This window comes from Sarcophilus harrisii, chromosome 3 (genome assembly GCF_902635505.1).
Source record: "Sarcophilus harrisii chromosome 3, mSarHar1.11, whole genome shotgun sequence".
Taxonomy (NCBI): domain Eukaryota; kingdom Metazoa; phylum Chordata; class Mammalia; order Dasyuromorphia; family Dasyuridae; genus Sarcophilus; species Sarcophilus harrisii.
The window spans coordinates 62614102-62625826 of NC_045428.1; the positions used below are offsets into that span (position 1 = coordinate 62614102).

Here is an 11725-nt window from a genome sequence, read left to right on the forward strand (position 1 = left end):
TACCCCCATCATACAAACATGTGACTCCTGAGTTCAGCCCCAAAGGTAAATCCTTTTCCTTAGGGGGCTCATATGGACCAAGTGAGCTCTCTATAACCCCTGATGGAAGGGTCTAAGTAGGTTACCCTCAGGCTGATGGATCTTGGCTCTCCAAGGGAGCTCTGATGGGGGGCCAGCCCTTGGGCAGGGAAGGAAGCCCTGGTCCCGTCCAGTCCACTGGACAAGGACAAAGCTAGCCCCCACCCTCACCCTAACTGGCAGAGTCAGTGTCTGAAGTGTCCAGAGTCAAATTTCAGGGTCTTCTCTGACCAGATGAAGGTTAGCTATACTCGAACGGGGGGTCCTGAGCCAGCAGTCAGTGGCACTGTGGAACCACATTCATAATCCAGGTCTACTGGGGGTGCCACAAAACTGCTCAGAGAACTCCCTGTCTGCCGGTCCCGAAAACTCTGAATGTAGCTCTAGGTAAAAGAAATGACAAATCTGAGATTCACTCCCAAACCCACACCCTTGAGATCTCCCCATCCATGATCTATTCCCCAAAACTCCCATTCCTATGATGCTCTACCCCTAAAATCCAGAGGTCTAAGACCCCAGTCTCCCAGTCTGAACAAGCAGGTCCTGTGACTCCAGAACCAACTTTTGAAAACTGACCCATGGTGCCATGAACAAAATACCAGCTCTGCCCATGGTATCCAGAATCCAGAATCAGCCTAACCACGATGTAAGGATCCTCCCCAAGCAAAGCCACGACAAGCAGAGAGGTGGAGACAAGGAGTACTCACAGGGGAGAGCACGTCTCCATTGAAGCGTTTGACGGGCACGGGCCTTCGTCGATAGCCAGAATCGGGAGGGCCGGGCTTTGGTGGGGCCCGGGTACCCCGAGAAGGAGCCCGAGGGGGTCTCTTCCTTCTTCGCTTCTCCTTCCGCTCCTCACGCTGCCGAATCCGCATCAATTGTACTCTCCGCTGCTGCCGGCTAATCACAACTGAGAGGGCAGGAGGTGGAGGGAATAGTGATCACTGGGCACCTAGGCTCTTCTTCACTCCTAAACCACTCCTGAAGCTTCCTACATAATGAACTCCAGGCTCCCAAAATCTACCCTTGATGTGCTCCCCAATTCATCTTACCATTAAAGATAATGGAAGATGCATTGGGATTCTCATTTCAATACCTGGATTCTAATCATAGCTCTTTCCTAGTATCTATGTGACCTCAGACAGATACAAAATGAAAATACTCATTTTCCCTACTTTGTAAAATGTTTTATACTTATAAAGTATACCTATTGTATATAAATCAAATGCACTATCTCTGTCTCTCCCTCTTCAAAGAGTCATTAAAAGCAGGTCCCCTCTAGGTCACTCCTCCCCCAACTTACTCCATCTTAGTGTCTTCACCTCTCAAGGTGGAAGGTTCTGCCCTCCTTCATCTCCACTTATCCCCATCTCTCTCTCAGAGTCCCTGTATGTTTGGTCCCCAGGATACAAATATAACCTTAAATTTTCCCTCCCAGCCTTTGTCCATTCCTGGACAACATCCCAAGCCTCCTGGGTATTTCTCCATTTTCCTATCTCCCCTCTGCCCAATCTGTTGAGACCCCCCCAATGGACTCCAGACCTCCCCCAGTCCTGCACTGGTTCGATTTGCATCTCTGGGTCTCCTCCGGGCCTCCCTAGGGAGTTGGATCTCTAAAGTCCCTTCTAGCTCTGAATCTATGATTCTGGGCCCTTCCCGTGTAAGTCCCCTCTACCACCCCGCTGCTAACTGGTTCATCCTGGCCACCCCCGCCCCCCACCAGCCCCATGTCTCACCCTCAGTGTGGGAGTCCCCCTCAGCTGTGACTCTCCACTGCACCAGGACGCCCATCAGGCTGAGCAGGGGCCAGACGGCCAGGAGCGCCCAGCTCCGCCAGCAGAGCGGAGGAACCGGGGCCGCCCGCAGCCTCTCCGCGGCGTAGCGCCCCAGCAGCAACAGTTCGGCAAAGTAGTCTGCTGCGGCGGCGATGAGGGCGGCCCCGGCCACGGCCGTGGCCAGCGTGGTGAACGGCCGCGGCCAGCGCAAGGTGAGCAGGGCGCACAGCAGGCCCCCTCCCAGCAGCAGCCCCAGGGGCCCCCACACAGAGCCCGGCTGGTAGAAGGGGCCGGAGCCCATCAGGGCGGCTGCCCCCAGCAACAGCCCAAGTAGGAGGCCGACCAGGAAGAGCCCCACGCTGCGCACCAGCATGGCCACCAGCCCGCACAGCAGGCCGATGCCCAGCGCAATGCCCGCACTTGCCCCCGCGTTCAGCTGCGTCTCCAGCACCCGCTCTCGGTAACAGAGCAGGAAGATGACCACTGAACCGAACAGGAGTCCCGTGAGAAAAAGCACAGCCTTGAAGCAGCGGTAACCTGTGGGGAACACGGGTAGGGAGCAGAAAAGGGGCTAAGATCAAGGTCATGGTGCAGGTCCAAGAGGTGAGGGTCATGGGATGTCAGGGAGATGGGGGATCAGAGAAAGGGATATAGAGATGAGAAACAGAGGTCAGAGAACGAAGATCAAAAGGGTCAGAGTGACAAGTCAGAAGGACAGGCTAGCGGGACATCAGAAGAAGGGATTGTGGGATCAGATAAATACTGTAATAGGTTCGTAGAAAAGTAGGTCACAGAGAGCCTAAGACATTAAGGGAACTGGGGAGGAGGAGGGTCAATGGGAAATCTGAGGGCTCATGGAGAGGGTCACTGGGATATGATATTAAGAAGCAGACCCTAGGCAGGAAGGACACTGTCTTTCTCAGGCACACCTGAGTTCTGAACTTTTCTTCCCTTTCCAGTTCATACCTTGGCCTTGATTTCTGAACTACTAATGTAGACTATCATTCATCTGTCCTCATCTGGCTTCCAAAATACTCTAGTTGCTCCAATTCTCCTGGCCTAAATATGAACTTCTGCCTTCCTTCCCCTTTACTGCTCCCAAAGCAGAAGCTGGATTTTTATTAAACTTTAAGTACAAAGCAGGGAGAAATAAAACCAATCCACAGAGTAATTGTCAAGCTATAGATCCCAATAATTTTATCCCAAAGTTCCCCTAATCTAGTCCTAATAGGCTAGCACAGCCTCCTAGGCTAACTAGCCCCATACCCCGGCCCTTTCTCACACAGTGTAATACATCCTTTACCTGGTCTCCCTTCAATCTTTTTTCTAGGTTCCTTCACTTCCAAAGGGAGTGTCTCCTCTGATCCTTCCCAGTGACATTAATCTGCCTCATTATCAAGGTTGCATCCAGTAAAAGTGGGGCTTTTCTTCACACGGAGAGGCCATAAAGGTTATGAAAAGGTTAGAAACCTAGAGATCACGAGGGTCCAAAGAAATGAAGTAATGGGATTCAGAGAAATGAAGGCCACTGCCTGCAGAGTATGTCAGGAACACGGAGGGAGGAGGGTCTGAGAGATGGGATGATGGTAAACCTGAGAGATAGAATATATGAGGTCAAAAAAAGAGAAGTTAGAGAAATGTGAAGGCCATGGGGGTGGGAAGAAGGGAGATCGGAGCAATAGAATCGATGAGGGCCAGATATATAAATCATAAGGGGCCCAAGAGATGGGGTCACATGACTCTAGAACATCAGAAAATGGTCCAGGATAAAGTGGTCACAGAGAAAAGTTATAGCAGGTTCAGATATAAGAGTTATGGAGAAATCAGAGATGTGAGTTATGGGATCAGAGACTGGGCCCTCAGCAAACGGGGGCCATGGGGGTGTCATAGAAATGGGATCAGAACAAGGAGTAATGAGGATATATAAAATGAAGGCCAAGTTGGGGAGCCCTGAAGGCAAAGGTATGTGACAGACAAGTTATCTTTGTGTATGTCTGGAGTGATGGCATATTCTATTTTAGAGGTGATAGAAAAAAAGTTATGTTAGTTCTTTAGGGATATCAAAAAGCTGTGGAAAGAGGGCTGGATGTGCAGTCTGAGAATCGGGGTTCAAATTTCAGCTCTGCTACTTCCTCCCTGTGCAACCTTGGGTTTAATCCCTTAGGACTTCAGTTTCTATATTTTTAAATTAGAGTGTAGGGAAGGGAGATGAACTAAAAGACCTTTAAGATCTCTTCCAGCTCTAAATCTATATTCCTATAACTTTGATCTAGAAAGAAGATAATTACACAGTAAAAAGTTAGGGACCCAGAAAATCCATAGAGATAGACAAATTCTAAGTCAATGGAGGGAGTTCTGTTGACAAAGGGCATCATTTTCTTGGACAAATGGGACTGTAAGGCAGCCAGAGATTCTAAAGCTAGATGGAATTGCCTTTCAAGCTAGACCCAGAAAAACATGGGCTAGATAAAATAGCTTACCATAGTACTACCCAGATTAGGACTGAATAGTTTTTAGTTTACAATTCTAATTACCTTACCCTAGTATATTCTTGGCAACTAGGTGCTAAGTGGCAGTCAGAGCACTGAATCTGGAGTTAAGACCTGAGTTCAAATCTGGCCTCAGATGCTTACGAGCTATGTGACCCTAGACAAGTCACTTCATCTTGTTTGCCTCAGTTTCTTCATATATAAACTAAGCTGGGGAAGGAAATGGCAAACCATTCCAGCACCTTTGCCAAGAAAACCCCAAATGGGGTCATGAAGAGTCAGAAACAACTCAGCAACTGAACAATAGTGTATTCTTAATTCGTATATACACTTTCCCTTCCTAAATAAATTTAGAAATTGACTCTTGTAGTCTTTTTTATGTCAACAGACGTTAGAAAGGAAAGAGAAAACAGATACGAGAACTGAGCACTCAAGTTATGGTTGCAATTGTAAAAGAAAGGAGAAATAGCCATTAAGACTTAGAGGCAGCAATTCTCAGAATCTAGGCAGGATTGGGAACCAGAAAGATTAAAAAAGCATAAGTTGAGCTGTGGTTCAATAACCTGGTAAACTTAGAAAGTAATGAAAAACAAAAGCCTTAAGCCCAAGAGCAAAGGTACCTTCTGCTGGACCAGAGAAGTCCTGGAAGCTGACTGAATTCAGTAAGATCCAAGCTAACTGTGGATCCACTGATAAAGTGATTAGAAATCAAGTTTAAAGTGATTTCAAACCAGGAAACAATGGGAGTTTTGCATTTGGGATGAGAAGATCTGGATAAAGGGTCAGAGTTTAAGAGGCACAAGAAACCAAAGATCTGGAAATAATAAAGGCATCAGACTTGAAGCTGGAAACTACCTTAGAGGTCATTTAATCCAACCTTCTCATTTTACAGATGAGGAAACTGAGGTCTCAGCTAATATCAGAGGTATTAAGTAGGTGCCTAGTCAAGGTATCACTCTAGTAAGGTGTCATGTGTGGTGCTGAAGCCTTTAGCACACAATTTGGGATGCAAATATGGACCATTCGAGGTGAGAAGTCGAAATCTCTAGATTTGGGATCAGGGAAAATAGAAGAAAGGAGGGGGTAGTCTGAGTTCCCATCCGAATGAACTCCTAGGTCCATCTATTTGCCCAGTTACTTTAGAAGCAGCACCCCTAGATTGGGTAACGTCCTACAGTCCCATTACAACTCCATCATAAGAGTTTCAGTCGCAGAATCTATAAAAGGGATAGATTCACAAGAGGAAAAAAAAAAAAGGAGGAGGCGGCATAAACAAGAAGCAGCCTTGTTCTTGGCTTCATACATGCAGCTACTCTTAGGACTGGAAGATGCAGAGACGCCTCCAATCCTGTCCCCTGCCCCAGCTCCGACCGCAACCCCCAAAGTCCCTCCCTTCCAGCACCAAACAGGGACATCAGGGAATAGCAGGGGATGGGAGTCCTGGAAGGAATGTAAGGAAAGGAATGAGAGAGCTCCAGACAATGGCTTAGGGAAGGGTATTTGGGATCTTGAGGGAGGTATCATCTATCTCGGATGTGAGTTGGGGTTCCCCAGGGATTTGAGCCTCACCAAAGAAGCAGTAGACAACACCGAAGAGGCAGCACATGGTGCAGACGAGGGAGGGCAGCGCCTGGTACCTCCGCTCCACGGGCTGCTCGCAGGAAACACCCCAGAGAGTTTCATCTGGTTCAGGGGGCAGCAGCTGGAACCGTAGTGTCTCCACAGTGCCGGACATGGTGCCAAGGAAGGAAGAGGGGTGGGGTCACCCACCTGGGGCAGCCTGGCAGAGAGGGAGTTAGGATTACCCACCTGGGGGCAGCCTGGCAGAGAGGAAGTTGGGGTTACCCACCTGGGGGCAACCCGGCAGAGAGGGAATTGAGGTCACCCACCTGGGGCAGCCTGGCAGAGAGGGAGTTAGGATTACCCACCTGGGGGCAGCCTGGCAGAGAGGAAGTTGGGGTTACCCACCTGGAACCCCCTGGCAGAGAGGGAGTTGGGGTTACCCACCTGGAACCCCCTGGCAGAGAGGGAGTTGGGGTCACCCACCTGGGGGCAACCTGGCAGAGAGGGAATTGGGGTCACCCACCTGGGGCAGCCTGGCAGAGAGACGTTGGGGTGACAAAAGCCTACTGTCACCAGGATGGGAGCCAGGGTTGAGAGCTGAAGGGAGGCTTTCGAAAAGGACTCAGTGGGACAGTCTCAATCACAGAAGAGAGCATTTAAGCCCACCACTCAGGACCATGGGAGAAGCACTTAAGTTCTCCGGCTCCAAGGCCATTATAAGCGAGGGGGCAGAACAGTGGGGAGAGAAGGCTACTAATGCCTGAAGGGGCTGAGGAGAGAAAGATGAAGAGAGATGAAGGAAGCCCTGTGGCTGGAGGGAGTGGAAACAGAGGAACTATGAAAGAGGATGTAAAGGGGGCGGGGGACAAAGCAAGGAGTGGTAGGGGATTCAAGGGGTTGAGGTTGGAGGGTCTGGGCTGTAGAATAAAGAGGGAGGACCAGGGGCTGAAATAATAGTGGGAGGTGAGGGAAGGAACCTGGGGCAAAGGGGCCGGGTGCCGAGGGGCCTAAGGCGGGGAGGTCGAGGCAGGGCCGGAGAGCTCCGGAAAGGGGAAGGGGGTCTCCAAGAGTGTGTAGGTAGGGACCCAGGTGGGGAAATCCGTGCATTGTGGAGGGACGGGGCGGAAGGGCTGGTACCTGCACGGCACTGCCGCTGCTCCGCCGGCTCCTCGCTTGGGTCCCGCTCAGGCCCCGTGGCTCCCGTGGCTCCCGCGGCTCCCGTGGGCTCGGGCTGCAGCTCCAGCTCCAGCTCCAGCTCGGGCTCAGGCAGGCCCGGCGCCACGGCCCCATGCCCAGCAGCCCGCCCGAGGCCTCTTGGTGCTGATGGACAGCTCCGGTCTCTGCTCCTGACGTCACTTCGGGCGCACCACCCAGGCGGAGGAGGGCTGCTCCTGACGTCACCACCTGCACGCACCGTCCGCGTCGGGGGAGGGGACGGGCTCGGCAGGGGCCGGCCCCCGAGCCCAGAAGAGGGGGCACTTCCGGGCGGAGGAGTGGGCGGGGGTCGGCGGCCTTCTGTCCCGCCCCGCTGCCCGCCCCCCTTCGGAGCGGGAGCGCTCGGCTCCACCCCCGAGGCGGGGCCGGTCCAGTGACACGTCGGACGGCGGCGGCGACTGCGGCCGGTCCGGGAGAGGCTGGACCTGCCTGCGCCCCCGCGGTTCTGGTCAGAGCGAGTAGGAGTCGGGACGGATCGCGGCGGCGGGACGCGGGCTCTGCCCCACGGAGGAGGATCGCGCTGTCGCGGCGCTCCCACCCACCCACCCCGCTCCCCGGCCCCGGGCCCGCCCCCATCCCCGCGCCCCTGCTCCGGCCCCCCGCCGAGCACCCCCTCCCGAGAGCCCCCCGGCGGGGCACCCCCCGCCGAGCGCGCCCCCTCCTCAACGGGGCACACCCCCCCCCCCTCCCCGGGTTCCGGGGACCGGGCCGGGCTGGGGCTGAGCCGGAGCTGAGTCAGTCTCCGGGGCCGGGGCCATGCGGGCTTCGCTGTTGCTGTCGGTGCTGCGGCCCGCGGGGCCCGTGGCCGTGGGCATCTCTCTGGGCTTCACCCTGAGCCTGCTCAGCGTCACCTGGGTAGAGGAGCCCTGCGGCCCGGGCCCGCCCCGCCCCGGGGACCCCGACCTGCCCCTCCGCGGTTACACCAACGCAGCCCGCCGGCCCAACTCGGTGCAGACCAGCCCGGATCGCGAGCGGCCCGAAGACACGGAGAGCTGGGAACCCCGTGTGGTGCCCTACCGCCCCACGCACTCTAGCCATATCCCCAAGAAAGCAGTCAGGTAGGGAACACCTCTCTCCGTCCCGCCCCAAGACGGGCCAGCAGCCCCGCCACCCCCACCCCTCAACAAAAAACGGCCCGGCCTCGGGGACCCAGCCCCGGCCGCGGGGACCGAGCCCCGGCCGCGGAGAGCCGAGAGGGAGCCGCGGACGGGACTGCGGGGGGTTGGATCCAGCCCGGGCAGGAAGGGGCTGGCCTGGGCCAGGAAGTCTTTCGTCCCCAATGACTTCCTATGGCCCCATATCCCCCAGGAATGGTGGGGCCCTGCGGGGAGGTGAGAGTCAGCCAGTCCTGCTGCCCAAAATGACCTTTCCTCCTTTCCTGCGGCTCCGGAGGGACTCCTCCCTGCCCGGGAGTTATCTTTTCCCCGGTTTGTCCTGTTAGAGGTACAGCGAGCGAGCGATTCAGCTCTGACACTTGGGAGCTGGGTGATCCCAGGCAAGTCCCGACCTCTCTGAACTTTGTAAACAGAGATTGGCGCACTTACCTGAGAGTCAGCCCGGCCTCGTGGATGGGGGGGCCAGCCTTAGAGTCAGAAGATTTAATGTTTCACATCCCACTTCTGACTCACTTCACCTCTCCAAGGCCTCTATGGTGTTTAGCTAAAGCGGCTAAGAATACAAGCTACGTTGGAGTTGCTTTGATGGAAGGAATTCCCACATTGGGAGCTCCATCCACCAAGGTCAGGAGTTGGGAGCTGTCATTGTGATCGCACCTCTCTCTGCCCTAGGACCCGATACATCAGCACAGAGCTGGGCATCCGCCAGAGGCTGCTTGTGGCTGTGCTCACTACCCAGGATACCCTGCCCTCGATGGGTGTGGCAGTGAACCGGACACTCGGACATTGGCTGGAGCAGGTGGTGTTCCTGACTGGCACGAAGAGCCGCAGGGAGCCCCTGGGCATGTCCGTGGTGGAGCTAGGGGAGGATGGACCCATCGGCCAGCTCCACCTGGCTCTTCAGCACCTCTTGGAGAAGTATGGGGAAGATTTTGACTGGTTCTTCCTGGTGCCAGACAACACCTATACAGAGGCCCACAGGCTAGCTCGGCTGGCTGGTCACCTCAGCTTGGCCACAGCCTCCCAGCTCTACCTGGGCCGGCCTCAAGAGTTCATCGGGGGAGAATCCTCCTCCAGCCGATACTGTCACAGTGGCTTTGGGGTGCTGTTATCCCGCATGCTCCTGCAGCAACTACAACCGCACTTGGAGACTTGCCGAAACGACATTGTCAGCTCTCAGCCAGACGAATGGCTGGGCCGTTGTATCTTTGATGTCACCGGGGTCAGCTGTACAGGCGAGCACCAGGTGGGGAGTTGGGCGGGAGGGCCTCCTGGAAGGGGAGGGGAGTGGAGCATGCAGAGTCAGGGCTGGGGATAGAATGAGAGAAATGGTCCCTCTTACTCCTTCCCCTGTTCCCGGCCCCAGGGCGTGCACTATAACTACGTGGAACTGGGCAGTTCGGGGGAGATGCTGCAGGAGGGGGATCCCCACTTCCAGAGTGCCCTGACTGCCCACCCAGTGCGGGACCCCGTGCACATGTACAAGCTGCACAAGACTTTCACTCGAGCCGAGCTGGAGCGCACCTATCAGGAGATCCAGGAGCTGCAGGTGAGGGCCCGGAAGCAGTGAGGTGAGTCGGTGGGCGAAGGAGGATTGTGGGAACCCCCTGTGACACCCTTCTCTTTCCTCTCTCTCAGTTGGAGATTCAGAACACCAGCCGGCTCTCTGTGGATGGGGAGCAGGAGGCATCCTGGCCTTTAGGCATCCCAGCCCCATTCCGTCCCTCTTCTCGATTTGAGGTGCTGAGCTGGGACTACTTTACGGAGAACCACGTTTTCTCCTGCGCAGACGGGTCTCCCAGTTGTCCTCTGCGAGGAGCCGACCGGGATGATGTGGCCGACGTGCTGGGGGCTGCCCTGGAAGAGCTAAACCGACGTTACTACCCGGCCCTGCAGCTTCGCAAGCAGCAGCTGCTCAATGGCTACCGGCGCTTCGACCCCACCCGGGGCATGGAGTACACGCTGGACTTGGAGTTGGAGGCGCTCACCCCAGAGGGGGCCCGCAGGCACCTCACCCGCCGAGTCCAGCTCCTGAGGCCCCTGAGCCGGGTGGAAATCCTGCCGGTGCCCTACGTGACCGAGGCGTCCCGGCTCACCGTGCTCCTGCCGCTGGCGGCAGCCGATCTCGACCTGGCGCCCCACTTCCTGGAAGCCTTCGCCGCGGCCGCTCTGGAGCCGGGGGACACGGCCGTGGCGCTGACCCTGCTCCTGCTCTACGAACCCCAGCAGGCGCAGCACGTGACCCACAACGACGTCTTCGCTCCGGTTAAGAGCCGCATCGCGGAGCTGGAACAGCGCTACCCCGGCTCCCAAGTGCCCTGGCTTAGCGTGCAGACGGCGGCCCCCGCGCCCCTGCGCCTGCTGGACCTGCTCTCCAAGAAGCACCCCCTGGACACGCTCTTCCTGCTGGCCGGGCCAGCCACGGTCCTCACTTCGGACTTCCTGAACCGCTGCCGGATGCACGCGATTGCCGGCTGGCAGGCCTTCTTCCCCATGCACTTCCAAGCCTTCCATCCTGCTGTGGCACCCCCGCAGGGCCCGGGGGCCCCAGAGCTGAGCCGGGACACGGGTCACTTTGACCGCCATATAGCCAGCGAAGCCTGCTTCTACAACTCTGACTACGTGGCGGCCCGGGGCCAACTGGTGAAGGCTTGGGATCGCGAAGAGGAGCTCTTCGAGGGCCTGGATCTGTACGAACTGTTCCTCAAGTTCTCCAGCCTGCACGTGCTGCGGGCCGTGGAGCCTGCCCTGCTGCAGCCCTACCGACACCAGCTGTGCGGGGGGCAGCCCGGCGAGAACCTCCGGAGGCACTGCCGCCAGAGCGTCCTGGAGGGCCTGGGCTCCCGGGCTCAGCTGGCCATGTTGCTCTTTGAGCAAGAGCAAGGGAACAGCACCTGATCCACCTGGAGCCTGCGCCCGGTCCGCGGAAGCACAGGTAGCCCTCCCTCCCTTTGGAAATGCGAGCTGCTCTGCCTCCAGCCCCGGGGGCTTAGCTCTGGAGGGGGCCCTTCAGCCTCGGGGGCTGGAAAGAGCCAGCAGCAAGCAGCAGCGATTTCTGGGCAGGAGGCTGGTCTCTGCTCTGGGGACTCGGGGGAGAGACTGGAGCCCTCCCACCTCACCTTGCCCGGTTCCGACATTTGGGCCCCGGCCTTTTTAAGTATTTATGCAGAAAAATCTGCTCGACGCCAGCGTCCCTCCCCCCATGGGGGGTCCAGCCTGGGGGAGTGGGGAGCTGCAGGTGAAAGTCTGGATAGAGTCACTCTGGGCTTCGAGGGCCTGGCTTACAAATAGAATTTAATGGATGGTCTGGAGTCCCTAGAACTGAAATCCGCCATCCCCTGATGAAGCTGATTGCCTTCAATAAACCAGCTGATCTTGTAGATGTGAGCTCTGGTTATTATTCCCTCTCTCCCTCTCCTCCAACCATCTTCATCGGGGAATGCCCCAGCCCTGAGTCGTTCAGGTCTAGGTACACTGTGTCGCACTGCAC

The 11725-nt window shown here is 56.3% G+C and overlaps 2 protein-coding genes across 2 annotated transcripts; one reads left to right on the plus strand and one right to left on the minus strand.

Moving 5' to 3' along the window:
• Nucleotides 1-68: 68 nt before the first annotated feature.
• Nucleotides 69-7344, minus strand: TMEM198 (transmembrane protein 198). The gene is made up of 5 exons (XM_031957985.1): nt 7043-7344; nt 5912-6122; nt 1815-2390; nt 786-988; nt 69-461 (listed from the first exon to the last, which is right to left on the minus strand). The coding sequence occupies exons 2-5, from the start codon at nt 6075-6077 to the stop codon at nt 324-326; spliced, it is 1083 nt and encodes a 360-aa protein (XP_031813845.1). The 5' UTR covers nt 6078-6122; nt 7043-7344; the 3' UTR covers nt 69-323.
• A 356-nt stretch (nt 7345-7700) lies between these two features.
• CHPF (chondroitin polymerizing factor) lies at nt 7701-11615 on the plus strand. Its single transcript, XM_023500625.2, has 4 exons — nt 7701-8178; nt 8908-9481; nt 9602-9784; nt 9874-11615. Exons 1-4 carry the CDS (start codon nt 7877-7879, stop codon nt 11131-11133), a joined length of 2319 nt encoding a protein of 772 aa, XP_023356393.2. The 5' UTR covers nt 7701-7876; the 3' UTR covers nt 11134-11615.
• Nucleotides 11616-11725: the final 110 nt, after the last annotated feature.